Source organism: Ruditapes philippinarum, unplaced genomic scaffold (genome assembly GCF_026571515.1).
Source record: "Ruditapes philippinarum isolate M1 unplaced genomic scaffold, ASM2657151v2 ctg808_1_1_1_1, whole genome shotgun sequence".
NCBI lineage: Eukaryota > Metazoa > Mollusca > Bivalvia > Venerida > Veneridae > Ruditapes > Ruditapes philippinarum.
The window spans coordinates 338,163-356,059 of record NW_026867265.1 but is presented as its reverse complement, the minus strand read 5'-3'; the positions used below and the strand labels follow the sequence as shown (position 1 = coordinate 356,059).

Genomic DNA, 17,897 nt, shown 5'->3' with positions numbered 1-17,897 from the left:
TATTCACCTTCATTTTTGAATTTGAATTAAAAACAAAACAATTGGACATTTTTTTGTGTTTTAATGGTAAACAAAGATGCCTTGTATTCAAGTGTTTATAGTTATACACAAGTTGGCACATAAGTAGGACCATTAATCGTTAATCTGCCTGCTGCAGACAATTGAATCTACCCATGTTACCAATGCAGACCAAGATCAGTGTTGTTTTGTCCAGATTGAAAGATGGGAAAATCCATTAAGGTATTAAGCTAAGGGTTAAAGGAACTCCACTGAGGTTATGTCAAATATTTTTTCCGAGATCTGTATACCAACTGAAGTAGGTCAGAAGCAATAACTTGTGTGCAAATTTTCAAGTCATTCCCACACATTGTTTTTCTAGAAAAAGACTTGTAAATTTAAATATTACAAGCCTTTGAATCTCAGTGCAGTTCCTTTAAGCTTGCTTGACTAATGCATGTCACAGAATTTAACTGTATAGGCATCAAATTTCATGTGTAATTTGAATCTATGTCAACTATATCTCAAATAACTAATATCTGTTACACCAGGTCATATATTTAATTTGCACCTACTTTATGTTTTTATGGAACAATAGAAATACCATTTCAAATTTAATTTGAAATATACAAGATTTGATAAATGATAAAAACAAACTTAAGCAATAATGTAATCTTATATTTAATACCACTAATCCTTGTACAAACTGTTGTTTTATTTATAATAACTGAATAATTTAAATGTCTACATATCATAATATACACAAGATTTTTTTTATATGTACCCTGGGCTGAAAACTTTCTAATTTTAACTGGCATATCTTTACATATTTTGAAACATATACATGATTTATCATATAACTGGCTTTAAACATAATAAAATGTATTTCGGTTAACATGACTGTGTCTTTCTTACAATCTTAAAAAGTTAGTTGAACATAGACAGACAAATAAACTGTTAACAATCATAATTCCCGGAAAGATCACAGATCATGGAAAATGATTAAGACAACCATTGTAGCGCAGAAATCTTTTGATATTGATGAATCCTGTCTTCATTTATGGTAAAACTAAAATATAGATTTCAAGGGCTACATTTTCTTACACAGAACAAGTCAGCATTGTATACAGTAACAATAATCTGTGTAGTTAATTAACATCAGCCATACACACCCTTACAAAATAATACTACTTGATGAACAATAATAACATAACCATTGTGAAACAATACTAAAGATGTTTAGGCCAAAATAAAATTATATCAAATATAATCATAGACTGATTCAATAACAAGAATGTTGGAAACATGTACAATGTACATACTGTATTGTATATGTAACTGGGATATTTTCATGTAGTAACAAATTTAATATAGAATATAGCAATGATTAAACTACATATTGCACTTTTAAACAAACCATGTTACAATAATCAATTACTGGTTCATGATTACACATTAATGATGCGTGAGTGAGCAGGTACCTTGTTTGTTACTATTTCCCCTCTCAATAGTGCAAAGCCAAAAAGAAGCTTTAATTTGATAAAAACTATATTGAATTCATAATTGTGATGTTAAAGCACTTTTATCGAAGCTAGGTGCTTTTACAAAACTTGATAAAAAATGTATTCATGTTTCATTATTCACTTTATATATATATGTACAAGTTTACTAAGAATAAAATAATCAACTCAGTGAATAGTTTTATGATGAAGGATTTAACAATTTTCACAGTTTATGATAACACATCAGTCTGATTTGGCAATGTAAATAGAGAATATTGGTCCAGCATGATACACATTGTTTCAAATCTATCTAATGAACCTTTCTCTGTACATGAAGCTGCAAGAATCAGAATGTATAAATAATAAATACAGTCTGTAAGTCAAAACTACCAGTCTTATACTTCCTTAACAATGAACACAAATGATGTAACTATATTGTGATGTCTCTAAGAGTGTTATTTACAGATATTTCAGATTGCTTTTTTTATAAATATTTCATTTAACATTTAAGTTATTTCAGTACAAGATATAAAATTTATTTAGTTTTACTATCCAGCTCTAAAGTTTGCCATTCATCATCATCCCCATCAGCCCAGACATCATTGTCCCAACCAGAGTTATTTGCTCCTGTTTCTATATTATTACTCTCATTTATGTCCAAATCTAAAAGATTTCCTACTAATGGATCTTTTCGCTTTTTAGAAGAATGTTTATTGGAAGATGTGTCAATGCCCCAGTCTTCAACATTCCATCCGTCAGAATCACTTTTTGTTTTTAAACTTTCTTTCTTTTTCATATTTTGACTAGATTTTAAAGATTTTTTATCTTTTCCATCAATGTCTCCCCAATCATCCCAATTGTCCTCATTATTACTATTTTTAGATTGTTTATGTTTGGAAGACCTTGACCCGCCCTCTTCATCATCATTGAGCCAGTCCTCTAGCTCCTGATCGTCACCGTTCTCATCAGCGTTATTCCATCCTGAATTTTTATCATCCGACCAACCGCCCCAATCATCCTCATCCTTCAACAGTTTATTCTGGCTAGGATCACTAAAATAACATAAATAAATCAACATTACAGTCAGTAAATTAACATTACAGTAAAAGAAAAATAATATCAATAAATTAACACAACACAGAAAATTGAACATATGTCTGGCTAGAATATATTTTTATTATTCAAAAATTAAGCTACTAAACATATTTATTTTAGTTTGATTGTGAGCTATTTAGAATCACTGTTAATCTCAGTTCCAGTTTACATTCAAATGTGGACACGGTTGTGACCAAGTAGGGCTCACACCCTTGTTCGGTGGGTTAAGGTACAGCCTTCTTTCTCTCCCTTATAACAACAACATATTATGGTTATAACAAGTTTCTAGGTAACTAAGCAACAAAGTATCATATAAAAAGTAACCAGTCCAGTGAGAGTATCATGTTATATTGTTTAACAACTGTTAGATTCACTTCCTTGTAAAATGATGGATGAAAGATCAAAGTCTTAAAACACAATAACAGCAACAATATTAAAGCTTAAAATCATTAAACACAGTTACCGTATAGCAACAAAATTAAAAGTTCTACACTTATTTATTATACATAATTGAACATTCATAAAAGATATTACTACAGCTGACTTTACAGGACAAAGGTATAATTATAATCTATAATTTCCTGACCAAAACCTTGATTAATACATTGTAAATCATTATATATGATTATTTCTCCCTGCTTTGTAATCATTATTTGTCTAAAAATACGAAATTATCATAGGAAACCAATTATTGACAAAATGTTATCTATATAAATCATAGGAAAAAAATATGGTGGGTTGCACAAAAGGAAAATTGATGAGAGTCTATTTTCTATTTTCAAACTAACAAATGTTTGTAAGACATATAAGATCCTCATAACTATGTTTTTGAATTGCTTTATATACTGTTATATGAACTGCCTTTGAGTGCCACTGTTTTTGTTTTTTGTCTTATAGCAGAGATCTGCAAAGAATTTGAAAGTGCTGGACCTTGGGCCGCCTTAATCTGAAAATAATGGCCTGTTTTGTAAAAAGTATGGGTCCTTGGAAGACAATGTAAACATCTTTGATTTATTTAGCAACAATATTTTATCACTACCTCTGATGGGTTGGTGTTCCACCACCTAGAAGTGATGATTTTTCCCCGGGGCTTGTGTCTACAGATCTCAATGTCGTCTTTGGCTCTCCCCATAGACTCTGCAGGTTACCCCAGCCTTTGGCCCCCACACTGGAGAGCTAAAATAGCAAAATATATAATGTACACAATCATGATAAATCTGAACAGACAATCTAGACAGACTGATTTAAGTATTTCAAAACATTTAGCAATTGTCAAAACAGCTAACCCTTGCATCAAATTAACACTTCTAAATTTGTATAATAGACCTATCATTATGGTATTACAAATGTATTAGCAATTCAAAGGACTTCAATACTGTTGGTGGTCAAATAACTTGGTGAGGTATACAAGTATACATGTACATGTGCAGCATGATTTACAACACAGCATATAGTTGATTTGACAATCTAACATCTGTCTAATTAAAACATCTGCTAATGTCAAGTTGATCCGATAATGTTTTAACACTCTATCTAAATCTGAACATAAATCTATATTAATTTAATAAAATAAAGAAAGTGTGAGATTAAATAAAGTTTGTATCTAATAATGACTGACAACTACAGTAGTTTCTAGACGGATTTTTTTACTCGACTACAAAACAAAAATCAAATTTCCAAATCAAAACAGACACTCCTCTTAGCCCATCTTTTGTTTTCAAGGAACTTGACAGTTTTCCAATAGAGAAATTGTCAGAAGAGAAAACCAAGAAACACAAGACATGTACTTCAGATTAACCTTGTGTTTCATGTTAAAACTGTAAAGTGTAAAGACTGCAGAGATTTAATGATGGAGAAAGACTTCAAGTAGAACCAGGGAGTGGAACCAGAGACTTTCCATAAGCTAGCTAGATAGCTTTCTTAAATGAAAATAAAATCCAATGTCCCTGAAAACTTACTGCAGTGAGGGGCAAACTTTTTTTCTTATATTTTATCATAATATACAAACATTCGAACATTCATAATGATTCAATAAAAAGGGGATAGCTGCTCAGGCTATATTTCCAAACAACCGTTTATATATACGGCCATATGATCTGTCAAAAATCTTTATACATGTAACTAATAATAGAACAATAAACAACAGGACAGTCCTTTTTACTTTCATCATAACACAAATATAGAACTAACTGTTAATCCTTGATTGTTGGTTAGTTAAGCCCCATTCACATTAGAGCTTACGACCAGTGAAGACCAGTTCACGATCACCTATGACCTCTGGTCGCAGACAATCTTTAACTTTGACGGTCATCTGTGATCTTTGACAGTCGCAGGTTATCTTATTTAGGTCCAACGACCAATTTCAGTCGTAGAGAGGTTTTTGAGCTTGCACAACAACTTCCCTGCGATCAAACAGGTCGCAAGTGATCTTATAAAGTCTTAGGCTGTCGCACGATCGTCGATCGGAAGTGCGACAATCTTACGACAGTCTTTACAAATTGCCACTAGTCACTGATAATTTTGAGTAACCTTGAGTTATCGTGCGATGGTCGTAGGACAAGTTGTAGGTGATCGCATGACAGGTCACGGGTAGTCGTAAGTAATCCCACACAATCTTGAGACCATCGTACGTTTGCTTATGACCTGTCGTGCGATTGTCAATGATGACTGGTCTTACGATAGTCGCAGAAGTAAATGTATCTGTGCAAAAAGTGTTTTGGTCGCAGACAATCGTCAGTTTTACAAGTCGCCGGTGGTCGCAAGTAATCGTAAGCTCTAGTGTGACTGGGGTTTTAGATTTAAGGGACTTTCTAACATGGCAAAGAGACAAAAACTGTAGGTGCCTTTCTGTTCTGTGTATCATGAATTTTAAGTGTAACCATGCATCTGGCTTGACTTTCCCTAACTTTCTCATATGAAAGGATTCATAGTGTATATCTCTCTGTATGTATATCAACAACAGTCATATACATATATATTCAATTATTGTAATTAGATTTGTAATTAGCTGAGAATAAAAACCCAACAAATTTACTTGACATCCTTTTCAACCTCTTGATTCAATTTGTGATTTAAAGCTGAATAAAAGACTTTCTAATTCTCCTATTTTTATCCAAGGAACAAAGCAATTCATATATATCCCTGACATCTAAACCTTACAGCAACAATCAACAATGGGAAGATATGATGATCAATTAGTGCTGGGATGAAACCATGTAATATCTTTATATCAGAAACCTCACTTCCTGATTACTATAGCAATGAAGTCATTAACAAGTTTTTAACATTTACACAAGCCCTGAACATTTCATTTATTGTTCTCTGTAAGGCAATCTCCATCACTGTACAGTATCAATATTGCTTAAAGTCATAGAAAATTGATGTGAATACAATACTGCATGCATTTCTGCCGACCAAATCACTTAAATTGACACCAATCAACTATATGTGAACAGGATTCAATACCAAATGTGTCTGGAAACTTCTTATCAGTAACCAATTCTCGTGTCACTCATTTGGAAATGTATTTTATTTCTGTGATATACAGTTGTAGCAGACATGCCAACTTGTGACAACTAAAATGATGGGAAAACATTATTTTGCTTCTTGATATAACTATGAAATAGATGTATTTAAGCAGCACACCTCCAGATAAGTCAAACAATCTTTCAAATGTCATTTAAAAATAGAAACTAAAGAAAGATATATGTATATTAATAATGTAAGAAATGTATAAATATTTAAAATTCAGGTAAAAATTTGGAATGTATTATGCAAAATATGACAAAATTCACTATTTACATCATCAGCTACTAAAAAGTAAGAAAAATGTATGTATATTCTGACTGTGGATAGTAATTTTGTTTGTTTGTTTGTTTCATTTTACGCCTTTTCCCAACAGTATTTCAGTCATATAGGCAGGTGGTTTCCTAACCATCGTTCCTGGAGAGTTACACCAGTACTAGACTACCTTCCTCCGTGCTAAACTACCAAAGCATCTCCAAGGCATCGAACCCACGCCAGAGGTAACTGGATTAGAAGTCATCAACTCTAACCTGTTAAATTACTTAATATATAACATGCCAACATCCTGACAACATTTTTACTGTAATGAACAATTTTGCCACTTTTCATAAAAATTACAAACATCTGGATGCATGTTACTTTAAATTATTCCATCTGGACCAAAAAAAAAGATTTCATAATATGGAAAACAGTTTAGACAAGCATTAGTATATAAACTAGATTAGTCATGAATAATTACCTTTGAAGCAAATCCACTCATGGATTCACCAACGTCATTCAACAATGTTCCTTCCTTTACCTGATAAAAAAGAATATAATCAATTTCTTTTAAAATATGATTGCATTCAAAAACAGTTTTTTTAATGTTAAAACTGTTTTTCTACATGCAAACGATTAAAAATTTGTGCAGATAATACTACCTACTTACTTAAAGTTAAAATGTAACCATATATATATTATATCCTTCTAATTAGGTCCATAAAACATTATAAAAATATGTGACCATTCTGTGTATGTTATCTCACCATACATATTGAACATATTGCATTAAACTGATAACACTTTATCAAAACCTCAGGCATAATTCATTACATCATAGTAAATATATATTTTTACCTATGAAATGTGCATTTTACATGTATTTATATATGTCAGGTAGCATTTACAACATAAAATCAATATATATCTGTTTATACTAATGAGAGCCCAACAACTCTAAACTCTGCTGTTCTCGGTATATCTTAATGTTTCCACATGACATCTTGTTAGTACAATAGAAAACTACTTCTATCATAGTGGGTCACTGATAGATAAATTTGTCAAAGCATTATTGCCTGATACTTTGATCACAAGTCTACTGTGGAACAGTCATGTCATGTTTATATATAACTGCATTTATAATTCTGCACATAAATTTTGTAATGTTGCTTTTCATTGGATAATCGTGATGTTTATATGGTTTTATATATATATGGCTGCTGTCACTTTATAAAGAAATCTTACTTCTCTAAAAATGATGCTTGCTGTATTATAAATTCGTTATACATATTTCTGACAGGTTATATGGCTGTATATAAATGGTTGTTTGCAATGTAACCCTCACCTAGCTGCTCGGGTTATATTTACAAACAACCGTTTATGTTACAAGGGCCATATTACCTGTTAAAAAATTTATAAACACGAATATACAGATATATCACATTTGAAACAATGTTGACTAAGACATCTGGCTGGTTTTTTAAAATGCATCTTTTTTTATTAATAAAATATGTCTGTTTCTATTTTACATGTTAATCTCTTCATACAAATAACCAATTTTAATGTACAACACAGGAAAATAGTTAAAAGATATTAAATAATTAAACTATATTATTGAAATGTTCAACCTCAGCACACAACTCTATAATCACAAGATAATGACCATACATTAGTGGCTCCTCAAATCTTATACTCAGACATGTGAACTCCCTGAAACTACCACCAGACAATGCTAATTTCAAAACTAGGAAAATCCATACATTGCCTGTTGCCTATAGTTACCTTGTCTTTTGTTGGTTTGATGACTGACTCATTCACAGTACCACTTAATTCTATTGTTTTCTCTTTGGCTACATGAGCGACTTTTGTTGCCTGAAAATATACAAGAAGAATTCCTGCTATAATGTTAAGTAGCATTATCTCAACACTAGTCTTTCCATTTTAAAGTCTGTGTCATAACTAAATCAGTTAAGAACTGTCTAATGATGATCTAGCCAATGGTATACAAGAACTATTTCCATCATTGTTCTCCAACTGTAAAGACTATTTTTAGGGTAACCCAAAAGTATTCCAACAAACACAACTGAGGGCATTTACACTATTCTAGAGGTTACGGACAAAGTAAAATTATCCTACATTAGTTCTTGAGAAAAAGTCAATCAATAGTAGTTCTATAGGCTCATTTATTAGTACTATGTAGTAATTCCAGTAACTCTTCTAAGAAATTTTAGAGGAGTTACAAATTTTTTCAGTTACCAGATGCTGGAGCATTCAGTCTCAGCTTGAACCTTCAGTTCTGATGAGCTTATTTAAAAAGTATTAAGTATAATTTTGTTTACTTAACAGTATATATTTTTGAATGAGTTTCTATTGACATATTGACAGACAATAAATTCATTAAATGCACATTTTTTCTCTGCTAAGTGAATATAAAAATTACAAAAGCACAAATATGTAATAAATATACATGGTGTATAAACATGTAGATGTAATCTTGATCACTCAAGGACTGAACAGGGAAAGACTGTTTAATTTCCAACAACTCTTGATCTATCCCTCTTACTCATCTATACCCATTACACAAATGAAACAACTGTAAATTATTCATGCTAGCAAAATTCCAATGCTATACCATCATCAATATCACACACACAGTAAAATGTCACTGAATCTAATCAAACAAAGCTCCTTCCCTCTTAGGGCATCAGCAGTAGCAGGCAATTATGACAGGCCTAAATGTTCCAATCATCCTGCAAGTTTATATAGTTTGACACAGACCAGCCAGAAAGTCCTTGCAGCTTAGCCAGTGTCTGTACAGGCATACCAGCCTCCAATACTGTATAGGCAGACAAGCATCCAAGTCTGTACAGGCAGACCAGCCAGCATCCATGTCTGTACATGGAGACCAGCCTACAAGTTTGTACAGACAGACCAGCCTCTAATTCTTAACAGACAGACCAGCCTCCAAGTCTGTACAGGAAGACCAGCCTCCAAGTCTGCTGTACAGGTAGAGCAGCCTCTAATTTTGTACAGCCAAGCCAGCCTCCAAGTCTGTACAGGCAAACCATTCTCACAGTCTGTACAGGTAGACCAGCCTCCATGTCTGTACAGGCAAACCAGCCTCCAATACTTTACAGGCAGACTAGCCTCCAAGTCTGTACAGGCAGACCAACCTCCAGGTATGTACAGGCAGACCAGCCTCCAAGTCTGTACAGGTAGACCAGCCACCAAGTCTGTACAGGCAGACCAGCCTCCAAGTCTGTATAGGCAGACCAACCTCCAAGTCTGTACAGGCAGACCAGCCTCCAAGTCTGTACAGGAAGACCAGCCTCCAAGTCTGTACATGCAGACCAGCCTCCAAGTCTGTACAGGCAGACTAGCCTCCAAGTCTGTACAGGAAGACCAGCCTCCAAGTCTGTACAGGAAGACCCGCCTCCACGTCTGTACAGGCAGACTAGCCTCCAATACTTTACAGGCAGGCTAAGCCTCCAAGTCTGTACAGGCAGACCAGCCAGCCTCCATGTCTGTACAGGAAGACCAGCTTCAAAGTCTTTACAGACAGACCCGCCTCCAAGTCTGTACAGGAAGACCAGTCTCCAAGTCTGTACAGGAAGACCAGCCTTCAAGACTGTACAGCCATACTAGCCTCCAACTCTGTACAGGAAGATCAGCCTCCAAGTCTATGCAGTGTTTATACAAGCAGACCAGCCTGCAGATTCATGCAGATTTGCTTGTTAAAGGTTAAATCTGTCAGAAAATTTGACACTTTTCCTCTCCCTAACACTTTGACAACTGACATTAATAAGCTTCTATCATTGTAAACATTGACCACTAGTTGTTACATTTACTACATTGTTACTACTATCCAAATAGTTCACTTGTGGGTATAAGGGATCAATGGAAGGATGGTATACATCAATCATTGGGCACTGTTATTGATTGTGTCACAGACTGACAGCATGTGATATCATAAGGAGTTCTTGCAAGATTCCCCCATCCATCATCATAACTATAATTACAGTAGAATATTCCACAACAAATTATGACAATCCATTTATAGCAGACTGTAATAAATAAGGTCAAATGTTCTATAAATCTCTTGACACATTGTTAACATTCTGCCTGAGTAAATTCTAACAGCAAGACAATCCCTATGTGTACAAGTATAGAGATATTACAAATATAGAGATGTTACAATTACACATATGAGCCGCATCACGACAAAACCAACATAGTGGGTTTGCGACCAGCATGGATCCAGACCAGACTGCACATCCGCGCAGTCTGATCAGGATCCATGCTGTTCGCTATCAGTTTCTCTACTTGTAATAGAGTTGGTAAGCGAACAGCATGGATCCTGATCAGAATGCGCGGATGCACAGGCTCGTCTGGATCCAATTGCTGGTCACAAACGCACTATGTTAGTTTTGTCATGGCGCGGCTCATATATATTCAATAGAGGACATTTATCATCTACAGACATTTAAACAATATGGAAGAGCATCATATATTCTAAATGATCTTATTTTTTAGACATTTTCTTCTGACATCATGAGATCAATACATCACTGACTGAGATAATGTATGTATCTATTGTCATAACAATATCACAGACCTTTATGTTATGTCTACATAATTTTACAATGTATTCAAAAACTTCAGTAGATGTAAACATATGCAAGAAATGTTACAATCTGTTCACATTTACAGCTTAACATTAACAATCTATATATGTCTTTCATTGTACCACAATTAAATTGATTCAATACCTGGTCTTAAAATGCATAACAAAACCTGGATTATAAAATTCATGTTTAGTCACAAAAATGAGTCACAGAAAATAACATCATCAATCCATACATAGAAATTACAGGTTAACTAATAACTATAGAACAAAATGTTACCTCTCCTAGGCCAGCATATTGTTTCCTTTTGAAGAACATTTTGTACTTTAACTGTATTTCTTCAAAATTAAAAAAATCCTACACAAGATCATTCAGTTATGTACTAAAACTGTACATCCATACTCTAAGGGCAAATACACTCACACTAACTTTACAAAATGACAGTCCATTATGCAATTTGAGACTGCTCAATTAAGTATATTTCCATATAAATGCTGTCTCCTTCGCAATAAAATCAGACTTAAAGTGAGTGGATAATGGTATCCAAGGAAACGAAAACAGTTTAGAATATTGTGATGAAGACTATGCAAGGAGGTATAACAGCAGCTACTGGATGATTTAATCATTGATAGCAAACAAGGAAATGATTGAGTGTATATAGCTCCAGGGTCACTGTCACATGACATTTTCAATGTAATTTGTACAATTTATTACCTAATAAAGATAATAACTAGTTTATAATTAAATAACAAGAAAGTTCATTTCTAATTCTAGGGTTTACTTTTAAGTGTATTTCCCTAATAAATCATTGGATAAATAAAGTGTGTACAATATGTGAACTTTGACATAGAAGAATATCAGTATCACAAACACTCTCATCAACAGGTGTCATGAGGTGTGATGACTAAACAAAGGTAGAACTTGCCAGAAGAAGTTTCAAACATTAAGCTTCTTAATTTGTGTAGTGGAATTGTGGAACAATTTGAACTTATCTAAAGGAATTTCATTATCTAAATGTTGAAAACAATGGAGCCAATATCAACACTAATATAGTACAACTGGTAGTAACTGTTTCTACCTATGCTACCAAGATGAAATGGTTCATCTGATCATGGTATGCCAGTCAGAACATATTTTGAAATTTCCCCTAAAAATGCTGAATGAAAAAATTGCCCAGAAACAAGTCCATTGAAGATATTTAGCAATTTAAGGGTCAAACATCAACAAGTACATAATAGTCTGACTCTATAGGTAGGCTTAATTTGTATCTACCAATTTAAAAGCTCAATTACATCTGTGACCATAGCATCACAATGCAGAGTAGTATTAACTGAAACTTAATGCTCATTTAAACATTATTTTGATACTTATAATGATGATATATTAATGTAAGTATTTACATTGATACCACTTCTGGTTAGAACACCTAGACAACTAAATACCTATGTGTTGTATCAAAATATCAAACAGATAATGTAATGTTAATCATATTGAAATCATGTTTTGGATTATAGCCTTATTATAATGTTTTACCCTTGAGAAAAAACAACTCTAATATATCCCAAATACAGAGTGATTTTAACACTGGCAATCCTAAGATCAAAGCTGTAAGACAAGACCAAACTCTTGTTTCTATGACAACATAATACAATCTATAAGAAAATGTAATGTCCTGACAATCATTGACACATGGAAATAGACATTTAGTGTAGCATGATAATTTAAAACAAGAAACCAGGAAGTATTGCAAGCAAAAATGGAAACACTTAAAGAGATGAAATGCATACCGTCATAATTATATGTATGTTGTTTTTATTCCTTTTATTCTGTTTCCTTGATAAACTAAATGTTGCTCACTAGAAAAGATGAAAGTGTTCCTAATATATTTCTGTTATGTTATTTAAACAATAGAACATGCTTCAAAGGATTACAAAGCATAGTCGGACTATTAAATATCATTAACTAAATGGTGTGAAAACATGCACATTATGATTATAGATTTCATTGTCAATAAAATCCAGATGACACATTCATATGACATGGAAAACAGAATCCTGGTTTGATTTTAAATTCAACATGCGCAGGGCCAGGGCCAAGTTAAAAACATTAAGAAAAGATCATTCTAATGGATGCAGTGTGCCGGTTTTTACAACTATTTATACAGTTGATTTGTAATCTTTGTTACAGAATTAAATTGTAAAATATCAATCACTGAATTACATCACTGTTGTTTTGTTATAATGTACCCTGAAAGCTATTTATTTATTTGTCTTAAAATGTATCATACGCTGCAATACACACATAAATAATAGTTTGAGTGGTTCAATAAAATCTGCATTAAAATATACACAGTGTGTTGAATATAGGAAGTTTTAAGTTTCTATAAAATATAAAACTGTATGTGACCTATAGAGACAATATTAAACAATTAGTTGTCTATGTTAAGCCTCTAGGGATGTATATTTATACCCTAGGGTGTGACAGTTTCATAACTAATGACAATAGTATTATTTTGACAGTATAGAGACATTGAGGTTAAAGCATGTTGAGCACACTGGTTAATGTGTCTGTGTCATATAGTTTAACACTATAGGTTCAAACACTACTAACTGCTTCACAGTTGTCTTTATAAGTATCTCATCTTTGCTTATTAAGAACTCTTTAAAAATTTAAGAACTCTTTAAAAATTGAACAATAATCCAATTAATATTTATTATTAATGCACTCCAATGCGCAAACTAGCTAAAACATTTAGTAAAAATACTCCCAATGAAATTCATTATAAATACTCACAATTCTAGAAAAATGACTTATTAAGAAGGATGTTTTACACAATAATGAAGATTTTCAATCTTCAAATCACTTAAGTTAAAGTTTAATTGAGGAAGAAACTCTTCTAATTCAGAGATAGATAAAACGTTCTTAACAAACACTAGCTCTGTGATGTATAAAAAGACTAAGAAAATTATTTTTTAAATAAGTATACAAAATTATGAAGCAAGTCATGAAGAAGATCTGTCCATTTCATTGACAACAAAATGTAATGGTAAATATATAATAAGGTTAATTATTTTCATTAGTAGCATGTGCTGCATAAAATTCTCATCAACATCAAAATAAATTTAATAAATTTCATACTTTCAAATGTTTGTATTCATTTTCTTATTGCATTTTTCAATTACTCTACTTTTCTATGCTGTATAACTTGTATACATTAAGTTTTCTTTCTTTGTTTATATAAATCTTTGTTTGTAACTGTATATATGTACTTTTTTGATAGAGGCTCATAGGGAAGACTGGGCTTGCCTAACTATGTTGCCTCTTTAAATAAAGTCTTCATTATTATTATTATTATAATAAACATAATATTATACTCTACACAGAACAAATGCAAAAACAAGCTAAAACATCAATATCAACCAAAACTTGCTTACCAGTATTTCCAAATCTTGGGTAATACCGTGGGTTAAATCAATTGTTATATTTTAACAAAATGCAAATACAAGAATGAAACAATGGTTTTTCTCATGCAATACAGAGAGAAGCAATCATTTTATTTTGTCTGTTAGTATCAATTGCCATTATTTAACTTCACTTCATCTATCCTATGTGCATGCAAATAACCTCATCTCTACCCACTACATCAACACAACAGACACAATTTTGACATAACCTACAATGAGTTTTGCAACCAAATAACAGAGTTTTAAAAAACTCTTTGACATGCTATTACCACATTTTCCCTTTCAAGGAGAACACAGACATATTTGAGAATACACAGATCATGGTGTTAATGTGATTATTATTCAATTATTAATCGAAATGTTTCTGAACTCCAGACATTGTAGATACAGGGAAAATATGGAAAATTTCAAAATATTCTGACTGGTTTGTATACAGTGTAAACCATAAACAGACAGCACAGTGTCTGCTGATCTTGGTCTGGTTTGCTTGGGTACAATGTTGGCGCCAGTAGACTATAGTGTTTAAAGGTCCCGAGGTTACAAAAGATAAATTCTGTATTTCAATTATCATCACTGACAAGAAGCTAAATCATCATTATAGTTGTTTTTAGAGCACCATATCAAAGGAATCTGGCAATATTTAAACATGTGTCCTCTAAATCTGACTCTACTCGGGTTTTACCTCAAATGACATTGTTAAACCTTTATAAAAAACATGGCAAACAATTTAAAATAAATCACAATGAGATACAAAATTTCTTTTCTATTTTCACTTCAATAAGTTTTAGACATAATTACAGTTCATAAATCATAGACACTGTGGAAAGTGCAATGTGTCTGACAAATATGTCAAAAGTTTTAACATCAATAATTAAACATTGTTCAGGTCACTATTTTTAGTCTTAATCTTTTTAAGTCCCCCACCCACTCTATACCCTTAATCCAAATGCTCCACTGCCATTTACATAAAATAATCTACACTACAAAAAACAGGGAATTTTTTGCTATTGGTATAGATCTACTTTACTCTACGGCAACAAAAGTTATACTATAATAGATCTGTCAGTAAAACTAGAAGCTTTCAGGATACCCAACAACAAGGATTGGTGAACCTTTTTATATTCATTACAAGAAGAAGAATTTTATCATACTATCAGTGTTACAATGATTAAATTTCCCCTGGTACTATGTTGATATTTGGTATATTTCACAGTTAATACACCTAATGTAATAGCCACAGAGAGATGACATTCAAAATAATACTTCATCGTTACTGTCAGATATATCACTACTCTCTTTGTTTTTTGTTTAAGCTGGCTTTACTGTAAAAGTGAAAACAGTGAAGGTGTTATGTTATGTTTATACCAATGGAGGAGAAGTCCGTCAACATCTAAGCATCATTTTAAGTATAAGGGTGCACGTTGGTATACTAGCTAAAGAATTTATTAATAAGATTTCTTATATGAACATGTTCTAGGTTTGTAACATGATTTGGACTCACAATCCTTTAAGAAATAAAAATAGTTATGATCAATATTAAAGTTTGGCAACAGCAATTGCAATGACCCCATGACTGTAGCAATAGCTCCAATTGTTTCTTTGAAAAAGTTGTTCCAGAACAAAGTGAACAAAATGAACTTTCTCAAAACATTGTTTGTGTAGTAAATTCCATCTTATAACACAGAAAGAATGTTTACATTTTCTTCATGGCATCTCAAGTCATCATCAATTCCTTTTTTGTTACTTTATTAACAAACTTTGCAAACTAATACCTCATTTATTATCTCCAGCAATGCAAGCTTAATCTTCCTTTGTTACTTTATTCCTTAATAATCCATTCTCATTTTGTTTTCTCTGCTTAAAATTCAGCATCTTAAATTTTAATAGCCGACTCTCTTTAAATATTTGCAAAGCAATTGGCCTACATTAGAAAGAATTTGGAGAAAAGATTAGTTTTCATTGATCTACTGACCTAGTTATTTATTGAGGTGATTTATTATTTCTTAGCAGCTTCATGCTTAAATGAATTCACTGCATAAAATACCATATACAAGCAATGTGTTTTAATAAATTTACGAATATTGAGAAAGAAATGAGATGCTGATGACAGCATGTGAGAATATTTTAAGGGACTTAATATGCAAGATAAAAATGTCTTTTAAAAGGAAGAAAGAGCTGTGGAAATCTTAAAGACGCCAAATCCATTTTGAAATCAACATGATGAAATAGAAGCATTGTTTTTGAGTTTGATATTAGCCTTTAACTGGTTGAAACAAAAGTTTTAGAGTTCAGATTAGAAATTGCCATTAGTATACTACATGTATGAGCAGTGTGACCAAACTCTATACTTGTGGTGGCTCAATTATTTATTTTTTTATTTTAAATTCTGTAATTTTCAAATGGACTGACTGTTCCAAATAAAAAGCCAATGTTTCTTACTTAACATAGCCTCTTAATTTTGGGGAAAATTATTGCCAAAATTGCTAATTTGGGAAGTAAAAATCTGGTGCAAGTTCAGATTTTTGGGAAAACTTCATGATTCAAAGAAAATTTCCATTTGGATGTAACTTCAGGCCTTTATATGGTTTGTTAAAAAGCCACTGAAAGCTGGACAAAATCCATAAAACATATTTCAGCAGGAAAGTATTCAGCATAATAACATTGCAGGCATGATACCTAAGCAATATTATATAGACACAAATACAAACATGACTTTAACTTAAGATCTATACAAAATGAAAAACTAACTGTACCCAAACCAAAAACAGAATTTTTTAGAAAATCATTTAATTACTCTGGTCCTGTGGTATGGAACAGCATACCAATACATATATGAAATTCTGATACCCTGAGGAAATTTCAATCCTCCTATATCCAGTGGCAATTTTCTAACTAATTGTTTGCACATATTGTTTCAAAAACATATACTTTCCATGCTGAAGTTATGAAAATGTCACTTCTCTATGTAAGAAGAAAAAAAAAATTGTTTACTTATTTATTGTATTGATATGATGTTTAATGTACATATTTATGTTGTCTAAATGTTGATTGTGATTGTACTTTATGTTTTGTATATACTGAGGCCTGCATGGAAGATCGGGAAACTGAATGTGTTTTTTTTAAGCCTCATAAAATAAAGTCGTTACTTACTTACTTACTTACTAACTTACTTACTGACATGGTAATCTTTCTATTTTAATTGACCACATAGCTTCTTAGGATGATTTACTCCATGGATCAAACATTGATTTTTTACAAATATAAGGATTTCTCTGATTTCAATATAAACCATTTTTACCACTATCTGGCTGCATGACAATGAAACAAAATAATGTTTCTGCCAAGTAGGGCTGCAACGATACACCAAATGTTCGATTCGATTCGATTTCGATGTTATACACTTCGGTTCGATTCTTTTCGATTCGATACAT

At 32.3% G+C, this 17,897-nt stretch overlaps 1 protein-coding gene across 2 annotated transcripts in view; it reads right to left on the bottom strand.

Moving 5' to 3' along the window:
* Nucleotides 1-407: 407 nt before the first annotated feature.
* LOC132735456 (ADP-ribosylation factor GTPase-activating protein 1-like) overlaps nt 408-17,897 on the bottom strand; it is a 46,239-nt gene continuing 28,749 nt past the window's right edge. For both annotated transcript variants that reach the window (XM_060722413.1, XM_060722414.1), the window contains 4 exons: nt 8,160-8,249; nt 6,859-6,918; nt 3,634-3,770; nt 408-2,551 (listed from right to left, as the gene is read on the bottom strand). In XM_060722413.1, coding sequence (XP_060578396.1) covers nt 2,035-2,551; nt 3,634-3,770; nt 6,859-6,918; nt 8,160-8,249 — 804 coding nt within the window. In that variant the 3' untranslated portion in view covers nt 408-2,034. The remainder of the gene's footprint in view (nt 2,552-3,633; nt 3,771-6,858; nt 6,919-8,159; nt 8,250-17,897) is intronic.